The sequence below is a fragment of the Sturnira hondurensis genome, unplaced genomic scaffold (genome assembly GCF_014824575.4).
Source record: "Sturnira hondurensis isolate 20B ecotype Veracruz unplaced genomic scaffold, ASM1482457v3 Scaffold0007865, whole genome shotgun sequence".
NCBI lineage: Eukaryota > Metazoa > Chordata > Mammalia > Chiroptera > Phyllostomidae > Sturnira > Sturnira hondurensis.
The window spans coordinates 2,206,280-2,221,065 of NW_028080496.1; the positions used below are offsets into that span (position 1 = coordinate 2,206,280).

General features: G+C 54.5%; 1 protein-coding gene and 1 pseudogene across 3 annotated transcripts in view; one reads left to right on the top strand and one right to left on the bottom strand.

The window, feature by feature from the left end:
• The window catches only part of SH3GL3 (SH3 domain containing GRB2 like 3, endophilin A3), a 38,043-nt gene extending 29,285 nt beyond the window's left edge, over positions 1 to 8,758 (bottom strand). For all 3 annotated transcript variants that reach the window (XM_037053511.1, XM_037053510.1, XM_037053512.1), the window contains exon 1: positions 8,590 to 8,758. In XM_037053511.1, coding sequence (XP_036909406.1) covers positions 8,590 to 8,634 — 45 coding nt within the window. In that variant the 5' untranslated portion in view covers positions 8,635 to 8,758. The remainder of the gene's footprint in view (positions 1 to 8,589) is intronic.
• Positions 8,759 to 13,910: 5,152 nt separating this feature from the next.
• On the top strand, positions 13,911 to 14,511 carry LOC118992082 (60S ribosomal protein L7a-like; annotated as a pseudogene).
• Positions 14,512 to 14,786: the final 275 nt, after the last annotated feature.

Consider the following 14,786-nt stretch of genomic DNA (forward strand, 5'->3'; position numbering starts at 1 on the left):
TGCTGCAGGGTGGGGCGGAGGGGACCGCAGGCCTGGCCCTCTGTGTGGCCGGACAGGACAGGGTGCCCTGGACCGCAGGCTGGGTGAGCAGACACTCATGGAGGAGGGGTGGGAAGCAGTGGCAGTTTATCCCCTGGGGCCACTGAAGGGCCGTGAGAAGGACAGGGCAGACTCGGATCTCTCCATTCCCCTCCTGGGTGGCACTTTCGTATCTCTTGCCCCAACACCTCGCCCCCACCCCCTGGGCACCACAACCCAGTGGGCAGCCCGTTAGAGCTGCTGGCCAGCGCTCTACGGGAGAAGCCCCACAACCTGGCTTGACCCCCAGGCCCCTCTCTGGCTCCCTGGCATGTACAAGTCGGGGCTGGATAGCTCAGCAGGTTAGAGCATGATCAGACACGCCAAGGTTGCAGGTTTGATCCCCGGTCACAGCACATCCAAGAATCAACCAATGAACGCATCGAGAGGTGGGACAACAAATCCATGTTTTGGGGGGCAACCAGCCCAAATGAAAGCTGGCGTGCCCTGGAGCCAAGGCTGGGGAGGGGTAACACAATCTTGACTCGAAGGAGAAGGACCAGGAGGCTGCGCCTCAGGGGCTTCATTACATTTTCCCTTAACATTAAATTTTGGAGATTTTTTTTAACGTCTCAAACAGGGGCAGAGCCGTGTAATGAAGCACAACACAGCCATCACCCAGCCTTGAAATCCCGCCCGCGTGATGTCACCAGTAACCCCCCCTACCCTTCCCCACCCACCCCCGTTGATTATTTTAAAGCAAATCCCAGATACCACACGATTCCATCGGCAAATCCCTCCTTGTACATCTCAGAGATAAGCCCTCGTTCAGCGTAACCCAGAAACAATGCTCACACCTAAAAAAAAAAAAACCGGAAGACTATTCCTAAAGATGCTCAGCTGTCCACACAGCGGTCACGTTTCCCCAGCAGACTCGTACCTTTCTGCAGATGGTGTGTTTGAGAGCGGGTGCAGATGAAGCCTGCACAGTGCGCCAAGTTGGTTTGGCCCTTGGTTTGGCTTCCCCCAGAAACAGGGCCCGAGTGCAAACAGCTTACTGGGAGCTGGGGCCAGCCACGCTGGCAGGGAGACAGGGACAGGAGCCCAGGAAGGGAAGCCCACAAAGAGGGGTCCCACCAGGGAGGGACGCACAAAGCCAGTTCCTCAGGGAGACAGTGGCAGCTCGGAGCATTGTCCTGGCCCCCAGGACAGGAAGGGAGCTGGGTGTGGACGCCCCTCCATCCATCACTGCCTGAGGACCCATCCCAGAGACATCCCCTCGCCAGGTCACTAATTCCCTGGCCCTCTGCTCAGAGGGCCGAGCGGCGTGTTACTTTGCACACAGCATAAAAGCCCAGAAGCCCACAGGCCAAGGGACACCGACATCCCCAGCAAATCGCCTCGGGCAGGTAGCAGAAATAAAAGTGGAATGAACTCGGCATCAGCGGTGTCTACCCAGTCTCCTAAAAATTCCTTTCCTCCTCATTTCTCCTTGTTCTTTGCAGCTCATTTACTGGAGAAGCGTGTCCGTCGGGCCTTGAGAATTTCCACGGTGCAGAGTGGGCAGATCGAGTCCTCGAGGTGGTGTTTCACATCTTCCCACGTGCCAGGCACTCACTCTGTAGGAGACTCATCAGATCCCTTCTGGTTTTTGACGGGAACACCCCGAGGCGACGCTGTGTCCTTCCAATAGCGTTGCATCGGGAAGTAAGGGCCTCTTTGAACTGAAGGTGTGGTACACCAGAGTTGTAGGTTCGATCCCCACTCATGGCACGGGCAGGAAATCAAAGAACGAACTCGTAAATAGGTGGAGAACAAGTCCATGATTCCCTCTCTCTCAAATCCATTTTTAAAAATGTAAGGGTTTGTCTCCCATGAGACAATCCCATTTCGTCTTTCACGGGTCGGTTAATGTTCCTCGATTCAGCATCTTCCCAACTTCCCAACCGCCTCACAGGCCTCTGAGGGCCAGCGTCTTCCGTGCGCGGCGGGAGACGGAAGACGGGCGCGTGGGGAACACACAGAGCCGTGCCGTCCCCAGGCCTGGTGGGCAGATTTCAAACAGCACCTGCTGTGACGAGGGCCACACCCCTGAAGGTGTCCCACTCCCGAGCACACCCTCCCGACACCCAGATCCTGTGGAAACCAGCGCCCAGGGAAGACCAGTGCACACACCCCACGCACGACTCTGACTGTGAGTTTTGCTGTGAGACTCTGGTGGCACTTCGGTCTCAACAAACGCCACAGCAGAGAGATGCTCCGATCCTCGATGTCCTATCAACACCCTTTCCCCAGAAAGGTCCGCCCTGCCGCCCGGGCCATGCACAGGCTGGGCCAGGTGGGCGCGGCTCTGGAAGAAAGCCCGCATAAGCTCTTCCAGGGCCCTCTGATTTTTCTGGCGTTTCGGTGTACGTTAAATACACCGAGATATGTAACCCCAAAACAACCTCATCATGTCTCATGTAAATGTATCCTTTTGTGTTGGGCCACCTTCACAGCCAGCCCAGGCCCCATGCGGCCCGTGGGCCCCAGACTGGGCAAAAGCACCCTTCCTGACCACAGGAAAAGCCTCGAGAGACCCCAGCCACAGGCGCTCAGGAAAGAGCTTCCCTCCACGCGACTGTCCAAGACGGCCCGAATCAAACTTTCTCCCGACGCGCCCATGTGGTCCAATCCCCTCATCCAGACCGATGAACGCAGTGTGAGCTCAGAGCCCAGCGCTCGGTGGGAGGTGTCTCCCCCGATGGCCTCTGTGAGGCCGGCTCCTTCCGCGTCACCCCAAACAAACAGGGGCGTGCAGACCTTAACGCCACCAGCACCGGGAGCTGCTTTTGCTCAGAACACTCTTGACACCAGCTGTGTGGGACTTCCCCTCCGAGGCACCACCGGTTCCCCCACACCTGCCCCAGCACGCTCCCCAGTGCCCCCTACGAGGTCTGAGGGGCAAATCAAAGGGAAAGCATTCACGGATTATGCCTTCTTTTGCCTGCGTCCCTTGTCAAGGACGGCCATCTCAGCTGCTCTGCATTCTCGAAGAGCCCCCCTAGATGCACTGGAGGTATTTCTTTCAAACGTGCGTGTCTGTCTGGCAACTCCAAAGGGTACCATCTGGTTCGCATAATTGCCGCGTGAAGTTTCTGAAAAGCTTACAGCCCACGGTCGGGTCTCTGCGGCTACAGAACATCCCACCCCCGACGTGCCCACGGGCTCGGGGACCTGGGGCTGAAACCCGCAGCCGTGTCCGTCAGAACACGGCTCACAGACAAAAAAAAAACACACCCGTTTCATCCAAGTGATGCCAGACAGGGACGCTAACCCCGAAAACGACATCGCCCTCGGGAACCCTGCTGAGCCCCTGGGGATAGCACGGGACTCCTTCGAAACAAGGCCAGGAGGAAGAAGGCAAAATAAAGTCGGAATAATTGAAACAAGAAAGGCCTGATGATGGAAGTGGCCTGAACCCAGCAGGGCAGGGCAGGGCGGGAAACCCGGAGAGGGCTGTTTTCCTGGTGAGCAATTACTGCAAGGCTCACGGCGCTCTGCCAAGCAGCCGGTCACCTGCAAGCGCTCTGGAGTTCCTGGAAAGAGACGCCGCCCCTCTCCCCAGCACCCTCTGCTCTGAGGCACTGGTGTGTGTGGGCCGGTGAGGCGTGAGCAGGGGTGACAAGGAGGAGGACCCTGCTGAATGACCAAGTAAGGCTGTCTTCCAGCGCCAGGCTCTTCCCAGGTCACCGGGCTGGATCACATTTGTGAAGTCACTGGAGATTCTCCAAAAAATGTTTTTAAAAATTTGCACAGCCCAAGTGCAGGTGCAGACAAACCGTTTGCAGAGCTCCATCCGGGGCTTCAGGGAGGCGCATCCCAGCACCCACGGGTCCCCCCGACAGATGGCTCAGAGCCAAGGTCGGCGAGCTTTATCTGCAAAGGGCCAGATGCTAACCTTTCAGGCTGGGCCCTCCATCCGGTTCAACGCAGCCGCTGCCGCGAAGGGGAGAATGTGGCCGGAGACGGCCCAGACGCAAATGAGCCCGGGGGTGTGCCCATGACACCTGATGACTGCGTGTGACTGTCCTGTGCCACGAAATGTTATTCTTCTGATACTCTTTTTCATCCTTTAAAAAAACCGTCGGCCCTGGGTGGGTGGGAGCATACTGTACACCGAAAGGTCCGGGGTTCGATCCGGAGTCGGGGCGTGCGCGAGAAGCAGCCCATCGATGTCTCTCTCCCCCACCCCTTTCCTCTCGCTCTCAAATCAATGAAAAAAACATATCATCGGGCGAAGATTAAGAATAAGATAAAATTTCCTGTGGATGGCCTTGGGAAGGGCAGGGAACACCCAGAACCACAGCAATGCCCACTGTGTCCCCAGGCCCTTCTCCCTAACTCCACACCCTTCCCGGGTTTCTGCTGAAAACAAAATCCAATTCTTCACGTGTCGCTGACGGACACGCCACAGAATACCTACTACGCAGGCACATAAAATAGGATATCCGTTCTGTTTGCTGGCAGTTTTATTTCCTGGATACACGTGCCAACCATACTTTCCCCAAATACAAAAGCCCCCCACACACACACACCAGGTCGCTGTGGGGAAATGTAATTTACGTTCCATTTGCTAATAAAACTGTAACAGGAATCTGAAAAAAAAAATCGCTTCTGCCCCAAATCCCTGCTTTCAGATGCATTTTTATGTCAACTTCCGAGCGATACCCTAAGTGACACGGATTTTACAGGGAAAGGGTCCCCAGACGTAAAAAAGGCCCGGATTGCACCCTGCCCTGCAGCTACAACGAAAACCACCGTCAATTTGGCTTGAACGTCTACGCCGGCACCCTGCCTTTAAAAAATAACGCCGCACAGGTTTATGAATTAATGCGTCCAGCAGTCTGTGGGGGAAGGGGCACACGCTCCTTACTTAGCCTGACCTATTTCCTAATGCATCCCGGAGAAAAAAAGCACATCATTATGGATTTTGCAAAGTGCATTCTCATCTGTGTCTCTAACGAGAAAATGAAACAAGACACATGTATCACCTCCCTGGGGGCCTCGTAATCTGCAGAGAACCTGCTCCTGAGAAGTGTTTACCCATCAGCGGCTGGGCCCCCTGTGACCACTCATTTTTCTGGTTAATGCGTTAAATGAGAGAGGGGGGAAGTGACCCCCCTTGCAAAAAACCCCCAACTGTGTTACATTCCCACTTTCTCTATTGTTGCTGGGTCCCGCGTCAGAGGTTGAAGGGCACTGCTAAGGGAAGGACCAAAAAAAAAAAAGTCAATTTAACACAAGCCCACAGTGTCCTCACTACCCGCTTAGGCTGGGAAGACAGGTTGTGGCCGAAGGTTCCGCCCCGACAATAATGAATGTGGATTGCTGAGTGGTAATGCCGCTGGGTTATTGTACATAGTATTTTTTTTTTAAGTAAGGAAGGAGAATGAGAGGGAGGGAAATATCAATGTGTGGTTGCCTCTTGTGCACCCCCTACTGGGGACCCGGCCCACAACCCAGGCATGTGCCCTGACTGGGAACCGAACTGGCGACCCTTTGGGTCCCAGGCCAGCACTCAATCCATTGAGCCACACCAGCCAGGGCCTGTATGGGTCAGGTACCACGTTTCCCAGGAAACCACAATACTGTCTGTAAGATATCTGTAGGTAGCCCTGGCCAGTGTGGCTCAGCTGGTTGGAGCATCATCCATCCCATTTACAAAAAAGTGGGTTTGATTCCCAGTCAGGGTGCAAATGACAGGCAAACAGTAGATGTTTCTCTCCCCCCTCCCCACCTAAAACCAGTATGTAAACATATTTTAAAAGGCATTTGTGTATATCTCTAATAACTCAAGCTGTGCCCCAACAACAGAAGCTTTAACAATGAATTGAATATGCATGTGGGTGCCGGTCCCTAATGCTGCTGGCAAGAGTTACATTCTGTTCTTCCTCTTTCCTGCTGGGCTCCCCGTGGGCCCGGCCTGAGCAGAATCCCTGGGCTCTCAGGTCTTCATTCCCTGAAAGGAAGGGACATTTCCCTCGGAGGTAGGGAGGAAGTGGCAAAGAAGGACCAGCAAGCTGGGAGGTTATCAGTCATTTTAATTCACCTGTCACTGAGAGACAGAGAGACTGTCTGTTTGCCACAGTCCTGGCCCCTCGTCTGCAAAGGACTGACCTTAGCAACTTTGTCTTCATCTGAAATACGTCAAGGGGGTAGCTTAAAAATTTTTCAGAGCTGGGAACTATATGCACAGACACACTGGACTGAGATACAAAACACACAAGACACCATCTGCCCGTTAAGTGGTATTTAGGATATTTCCAGAGCTGTGCAAATAAATCATCAGCTCCAGAGTGGAGGCGCCGCCTCTGAGTTCTCTGATCCACCCCAGAGAGAGAGAGAGACTGAGGTCCAGACGGGCTGGGTCGCATCTCAAGGTTGCAGAGCTGGTGGGTGGCAGAGCCCGGCTGGACGCCTGGGAATTACTACACCCCTACCATTGTCCGGGACACCCCCATACCCCCGTTCCCAGCATGGAAAAGTAAGAAAAAAATGAACACCTGCCATGAACACGCCCTGCTCCCTCTTAGCGCAGTGAGCCCGGTCTAATTTCTCCACCTCATCTGCCCCATGGCAAATTCATTCTTAGAAAGGTCTAGACTCTGGCCACAAAACGGCCATTGTCCAGGCCAGAGAGAATAAAGTTGCAGAAGAGTCCAGCTCCTGCAAAAAAAAGCTAAATTAGACCCTCTGCTCATTGCATTTCTCACGGACTGATTACAGGGGGGGGCGGGTTAAGCCTCCAAGCCGCTGGCCAGCGTGGAATGTTTCTGATACCAGTAGCTTCCTCAGACGTTCTCTGTTTGCCGAGCTGATGAGTGGTCAGAAACCACCCTGATTTCCCCAAGGCCTTAGGTCTCAGCCATTGCTGAGGTTTGTTCCTGGGGCATCTATCACAGTGAAAGGACATTTTTCCAAAGAGGTCAGTTCCCTTCCCCGGGGGGAAGGGGCCCCGGCAAGACCTGGTCACCACCCTGCCCACATTTGGTCTCCCTCTCTTCTAGTTCCGTGACACTTCTCCCCACTGCGTTTGCCCAGCCCTTCCTTCTCAGGGCCCTCACCCCAAAAGTTTCATTCATTCTGTGTGCATGCACCTCTGCCCAGCCACCACCACACTCACCAAGTCCCAGGGCTACACAGGCCCCTGGGTGGGAGCTCCCGAGTCTACTCACTGTGCCTTTTCTCACTTCCACTTGTTCCTATATTTTTACACCTCCATTTAGGCTGGAAATGCCACACCACCAGCAGCCCAGTCTCGGCTTCACGCCCCTGCCCCAGGTCAGCACACAGGATACACACCTGCCCCCAGGCCAGTGACATCTGAATGTCCCCCAGACCCCTTCAAGGGCCCGGGGCCAGCAGGAAGCCCACCGACACCCCTCTCCAACCAGCCGGTTCTCTCTGATCTCCCTGAAGAGAGCTCGGTCTGCCCTGGGCCCCAAGCCAGAAACCAGGTGTCTTCATGGAAGGGGAGAGAGGGAGGGAAGGGCAGTGCCTTCCAACCTGGGGCTGAAACAAGCACAGAATCTTCTTGTTCCAGCTGCTTTTCAGGGGCCAGTTTGTGGAAGACACAGGCTGAGACCTCAGAAATGTGGATTTCCAGTGAGCCTGTCCACCTGGTTTTGGCAAGTGGCGCGGGCGGGGCAAGGGGGGGCGGAGCCTCAGATGCAAGGCGCAGGTGTACACAGATTAACAATGCGCACTCTGCCCGGGCTGGAGGAGGCTGCAGCGTGGGAATAATACAAACTGGGCTTCAACACACCCCATCTTCGCACCTCCCGGCATGTCTGCCTGGCTCGGATCACCCTTCTTCATCCCCCCCTGCCCCCACCCCCCATCTCAAATAGCTCCTCACACTTAATTCTCTGATGACGTCTCCCCCAACCCCCGCCCCGAAAGCTCCCCCGCCCACCCCCGCGGCGTGGTCTGCCATCCTGCGCGCAGAGGTGTGTCTAACACTTGTTTGTTTACGTGTCTGTCTCTGTGCCTCCCCACACCTGACAGGCAGCCTTTGGAGAGAGAGAGCCTGGGACCCATCCCCGGACACCCCGGGGAGACGGTGGGGGAGGAAGAAGGGCGGTGGGGAGCCCCCGCCCGGAGCAGGGCGCAGTCCAGCAGGTCCATCGCGGGCGGCGTGCGCGCGCGCGGGCGAGCCCCGGGGACCCAGCACACGGCGTCCCCTGCCCGCCGACGCCTGCGCAAGCACTGCACCGCCTGAGTCTTCCTCCCAATGCCCGGTGAGAGAGGCTTGAGCAAGATCCCGGGACGCCCACCCTCACCCGCGCGGAGACCCTGCAGCCCGCCACCTCCTCTGCCCCCACAGATCCTCCGAATTCCAGCGGCTCCGACTGGAGCGCGGGCGGGGGTTGGGGAGGAGCGAGCCGGCGACCCTCACTCTATCCCCGCGCGCTCTTAGGCGGGAAGATATGGAGCCTAAGAAAGGAGCTAGGAGCGTCAGTTCCCAAAGGCCCGGGGCCTCGGCGACCCGGCTCCCCAGTACCCCGATCCCGGCTCGGCGCCCCCTACCTGGCTGGCTTTGTGGAACTGCTTCTTCAGGCCCGCCACCGACATCGCGGCTGCGCCCGGCCGGGGATGGGTGGTCTCTGGGCTTGGCCGGGCCGCGTGGCCGCGACGCGCTGGGGAAGCGGGCGCCCGGGCCGGTCCCCGCGCGCTGGGGTCCGCCGGGCCCGCCTCCCACGGCCACGGCCACAGCCACGGCCTCAGCCGCTGTCACACACGCACACACGCGCGCACGCAGCTGGCAACAACGCGCATCAAAGCCCCCGCGCAGCCCATTGGCGGAGCCGCGGCGTATGCAAATGAGGCCGCTGGGGCCGCCCACGCATATTGTTGCGTGGAGACCGGGAGGACCCCCAGTGGCTGGGAAGACCTGCCTGGGCAGCTGAGCGTAGCGAGGTCTGCGTGCAGGGAGCGGAGCCACACCGCACTTCTGGCTGTGCGCAGAAGGGGAGGCACCTGGCTTTTGGATGGATGGCTCTGCGAGGGGCGACAGGCACCACCTCTCTAGGTTTCTGGGACTCGTGCGTAACCTCCCTTCGCTCACAGGCAACATCGCCTCCCTCCGGCGCAACTGGCTTGGTTTATGTTTTAAGGCAAGGAGTCTCTAAAATGCAGAAAGGCCACATAGGACAAGAGACCCCCCGTAGGAGGAAGAGGCCTGTGGGCGCTGGGCTGTTTCCTCTCTCCCCACTCCGTGCCTTGTGTGCAGTCTTCCCAAACCATGTCGGTCCTCCGGGAGCCGCAGTTACTGGGGACCTGACTGATAAAGGCGGCGCTCGCCTCCCTAGAGGGCTGAGCCACCGTCACCTCCATTAAGAGCAACTGTCTCTCCAAGGAGCCATAAACAGCGTGCTCAGTCCCCCAGGGAATTCACCAGACGACAGGCCCAGCTCACTCGTGCGTCGCTTAGTGTCATTTTGCACGGGGGCCAGAAGTCTGCGCACCCATGGCCCAGGCCTCAGCATCCCGGGTTCGTCCCCGTCCTCCTGCCCAAGCGGCTCCCAGCAGGTCAGCATCTGCGCTCAATACGACTTCAAAGGCCCCGAGGGCTCCCAAGACCTACAACCCACTCAGCAACGCTTAGCTCTGAACCACCTTCCTCCTCCGAGCGCCCCCTCCAGAAAGACGCTCCTCTTCCTGGGCCCTCGGCCTGTCCACCCAGGGAGACCACGCGCCCCCGTGCGCCCCTGACACCCAGTTTACCGCCTGCTCCCTGGCGCCCGCTTCTGGCTGCCTGAGTTTCTCCAGGGCGAAAGGCCCCAGGCCCTGCTTTGCCATTAGCTCCCGATTGTCTTAACCCTGACTTCGTCCTAGTGAGGATCGAGCTGGTCACTGCACCTCCCTGTGCCTCAGTTTCCTCTCTTAACCGTGGAAGCTGTGGACAGGAACATCCTTCCTCTGATACGGGAGAAAATTAGTGAGTCTGGTGGAGGGGACAAAACCAGCCAACCAGAGGGTTAATTAGTGCCGATTGGCTGAGGGCTGTGGCCTTCACTGGGTTAAAGGCTCTGCCCCTTCCCCGCCCCCCAAAAGAGGCAGAGGCAGCTGAGTCTAGGATTGGGGGTGCGGTCCCCCTCGTCCTGCGCCAGTCCAGGGCTGCCTTTCCCCCTCCCTGCCCCAGAGTTGTTTAAATAGCACGGATCTGAAGACACTTCCCCCTAAACCAATCCAACTCCGTGCCTTCTGTGTAGGGGGCGATTTTTTTCAACAACTTACTGGCATTTCTTCAGGGCTGATAGTATCTTCGATTTTCCCTCCTCGTTCATTTTGGTGATTTGCCACTTCACTTAATCAAGTGTGAATTTGTACATCCCATTCTCATAGTTTTCAAAGCTCAGAATCTTTCATAGGCGTTTTCTCCTTTGTCAAAGTAGTTGTGGTTTTGAAAAATTTTTTTAAAAAAAACAACAGCAACCCAAATGCTCAGAGACGCTTATATGGGTGCTCCTTCACCTCCTCACTTCCGTGCGTGGTTTATCTTTATTCTTCTTTGTTTATCACTGACACGTATGAAATTATGAATTTACTTCCTGCACATGGTTTTCATTCCAGACCTTGTTTTCATCATGTAATGTGGTTCTGATTATTTCCTTAATAAACTTGTCATTGCAGTTTCCATTTCCCCATTGATCCAAATGTTATTTGAGACACTCCTCTCAGGCCCTGGCCAGGTAGCTCAGCTGGTTAGAGCGTCCTCCTGATGCCCCCAGGTTGCAGGGTTCGATCCCCGGTCAGGACTTGACCTGTGAAAGCATTACTAAGTGGGACCACAAAATAATGTTCTCTCCTTTTCCTCTTTCTCTAAAATCAATAACTAAATGAAAAATCTTTTCTTGCTGTTTTCATTTCTTCTATTCATTGGGTATTAAATTCTAGACTTGTAGTACTATTATTAAATAGCATGTCTTGAAATCCCTTTTTTTAAAAAATAGATCACCTTCGTTAACTGGGAGAAAAGACAGTACACAAACCCCCTATAATCCGCCGAGGTCCGACGTTCCCTCCCTCGGCCTGCTCACGGCTCTTCCCACCCCACACGCTCCGCACCCAGACAGCACCCTGCAATTTTGTCTGGCCGTGTTGGCAGCTCTCGACCCCTGGAATAACATGCATAAAACCATCTTTTAATACTTAGACACGCTTCACACCGGCCCTTAGAGCAACACGCAGCTGCCACTGTTTTGAAAGGCTGTTCTCAGAGCTGGGTTTTTTTGTGTGCAAGAAAATGTGAGCGTATCTCTAGTGAAAATCTTTTTCATTCTTAAGTCTTTATCTTTTTTAATTTTTTTAATGACAATTTATGTTCAGTACTGCTCTGTATGAGTTCCAGGTGCACAGCACAGCGGAGAGACAGTCCCACACCTGCAGAGTGATCCCCGACAGTTCCGGTCCCCACCTGGCCCCACACACGGTTGCTACACGTTCCTGACCGTGTCTCCTGGGCTGTGCTCTGCACCTCGCCCCCCACCCTGGGACTGCTCTGTAATTGCCAGTCTGAACGTCTCCATCCCTCCCCCCTCCTCACCCAGCCCAGCACCTTCCCCTCTGGCGACCTGTTCTCTCTGAGTCTGTTTCTCTTTTGCTGGTTGACGTTGCCGTTTCGCCTGGCCTGTTCTGTGAACGCCTCTGCATGCACCCTGCGGCCCGTGTGTTCTCCGGGCCCGGGAGACAGTTCGCAGGGGCACACGCTCTGCACAGCAAGGAGCTCAGTGGCAGAATTTGCAGTTGTGCCGGCTGGAACCGCGTCAGCCTGTTCACGGCGATGTTGCCCCTCCCCCCGCCCAGCGACCCGAGGACCTGTAGCTCCTCAATCCGTGCAGGGAAGGACCACACTAAGGGCCTGGGCTACTCGACTCGGCCGTCTACACAGGGCGAAGCCAGCGTCACACTCTAAACTGAAGGATCTTTGGGCATTTGGGGGTTTGCACAGATCAGTGACAAGAGGGACGCTGTGGTCCTCTCTGTCCTTAAACCCGAAGCCTGAGATAAGTTCCGGATCATAGTTCTTGCAGCCTTTGGAGCCCCGAGTTCAAATGCCGATGACGTAAATAACCCCGGAGCACTCACTTAACCAGGGCCTCCCCTTTTCTAGCTCTGACTCCACTGTGGCCTCAAACATCCGCCAACCCATCCTGGGGCGGCGCCGGGGGCTGGAGAGAGAAAGGGCAAGGCTTGGCCCACGGTGCGGCCTCCCTGCGTGGGCTGAGTGTTCACTTAAACTTGACCTGGAGGCAGCATCTCCCTCCGGCTCATATCCGCATATACCTGGCGCACAGAGGGCCGAGCGGGTGAAGGCCGAAGCGCTCTCCTCCCCAGCTGCTGGGCTTTTCCAATCTGGACATCTGGGAAAAACGTGTGCCCACCGAGGAGGTGACAAGGCAGACACGTGATGAATCCCAGATGCTGGCCATGGCGGTTTGCCTTGAACTTGAAAGGTGCCCACTGGGGATGCATGTAGAGGTTTTACATGAAGCTGATGGAAAGTCATTGAATCGGTTCAAGAAGAGGCCAGAGAAATCTTTTCATTTGAACATGTATAGAAAAAACCCCGGAAATATTTGTATTTTAAAACAAAGATTACGTGAAGGAGTACCATGTCAACAGTGAAGACAGAAAGAATTCACTAGTGAATTAATATGCATCGATTCATTATCTACAATACAGGATGACTCCACTTTTCTGGACTCTAGAAATATTCAGTTAGAATTCTGGGTAATGCTGTAATTCTTTTTGGCCGTTGTTCGTTACAGATACGCCTTTTTTATTTTTCACATTTACCCCCAAGATCTCCTTTTTTACTTTTAATAAAACGATGTCGGGTTTCTGGTGGAGATACGGAATTAGCGCGCGCAGGGTGGTGGCTTTTGTAAGCTAATGCTGCCACCTCGTGGTGACGTAGAGATATTATAGCACAGGTAAACCTTTAGGAACCAGAAGCCTGTTAGTTGCGTACCACGTTCATTTGTAAGCCAATGCTGCCATCTTGTGGTGATATTTAGAAATGACACCGGTAAACGTTTAAGAATCGTAAGTGTGCTTAGTTTCATATCATTTCGTTTCGTAGGTTAATGCTGCCACCTGGTCGGGCTCATGAGATATTTCAGAAGCAAACAGAAATCATAGTATGTCAGCCAGTGGTTATTTTTGTGCCATATTTTTTTAACCTCAACCAAAGACTGCTTATTGATTTTAGAGAGATGGGAAGGGTGGGAGAGAAACATCGATGTGGGAAACATCCATCGGATGCCCCGTGTACACACCCCCAACCCAGGACCAAACCCACAACCTAGGCATGTGCTCTGGTCAGAGTCAAACCCACGACCTTTCAGTGTACAGGACAACACTCCAATCAAGCCACACCAGCCGGGGCTCACGCCATATATTTTTGTAAGCTTATGCTGCCACCTAGTGGAGATACAGAGAAACTGCACAGTTAAACCTTTAGGAACAGGGGTTCAGTTCAGTTTTTTCCATAAACTAAAAGACACATTTTTCCTTTTCACCAGTAACTTCATTGATTGGGATATTCTGAGTATGTTGGCTGTCTCCCGCTATTGGCTTCTATCGGGTAGAGGCCAGGGGTGCTGCTAAACATCTCCCAATGCATAAGACAGCCCCACAGCAAAGAATTATCCGGCCCAAATATCAATAGTACCAAGAAACCTTGCAAACCACTTCGTTTTCCGATCAGTCACGGCACCTTCTCCATATACACTGTATAAATTGTGTGTGTGTGTGTGTGTTTCAATTGTGTTTTTTAACCTTTCTTGGAATAATAAAGCACAATATGGCAAAAGTGTGTATTCTTTCCCATTTCCAACATTAAAATGGCTGAAAGTGCCTCCTGCCTTAACCAGTTCGCCCAGGCCTCGGACCGCCAAACAGCTACACAGCCGCTCGAGAGAGAAGCTGCCGGCAAAGGGGATGTCCCCACCAAGAGGCCACCTGAACTCCAATCAGGGGTTAACACCATCACCACCCTGGTGGAGAACAAGAAGGCCCAGCCGGTTGTCACAGCACAGGACGTGGATCCCACGAGCTGGTGGTCTTCCTGCCCGCCCTGGGGTGGAAGATGGGGGCCCCCTACTGCATTATCAAGGGGAGGCCAGGCTGGGGCATCTGGTGCGGAGGAAGCCCTGCACCACCGTCGCCTTCACACAGGTGAGCTCGGAAGACAACGGAGCTCTGGCCAAGCTGGTGGAGGCCACTAGACCAACTACAATGACAGATATGATGCGACCCGCCGCCGCCAGGGAGGCAGCGTGCTGGGTCCCAAGTCAGTGGCTCGCATTGCGCGGCTGGAGAAGGGCCAAGGCTGAGGAGCTGGCCACCAAGCTGGGCTGCGTGTGCCCTGTGGTTCCTGTACATCAAAGTAATAAAAACTCTCCTTCACCCCCCTCAAAAAATGGCTGCAAAAAAATTCACTAACTTTGGTATGTTTTTTTTAATACACGCTGATGGTCAGCTGTCACAAAACAATCTAACAAAATTACTTCGAATGAAGTTAAAGACAACTAAGCACTACTACAGCCATCACATGGGAAAAAAAAAAACAAACTTTTTGGCCAACCCAATATATATCTACCAGTTTTCCGCCACAGAATTTAGAAACGAATGTCTCCTTGCGGTGATATTGAAATACGGCACGAGTGAACCTGTAGAAACCATAAACACATCAGCCAGGAGTTTTACACCATTTACTT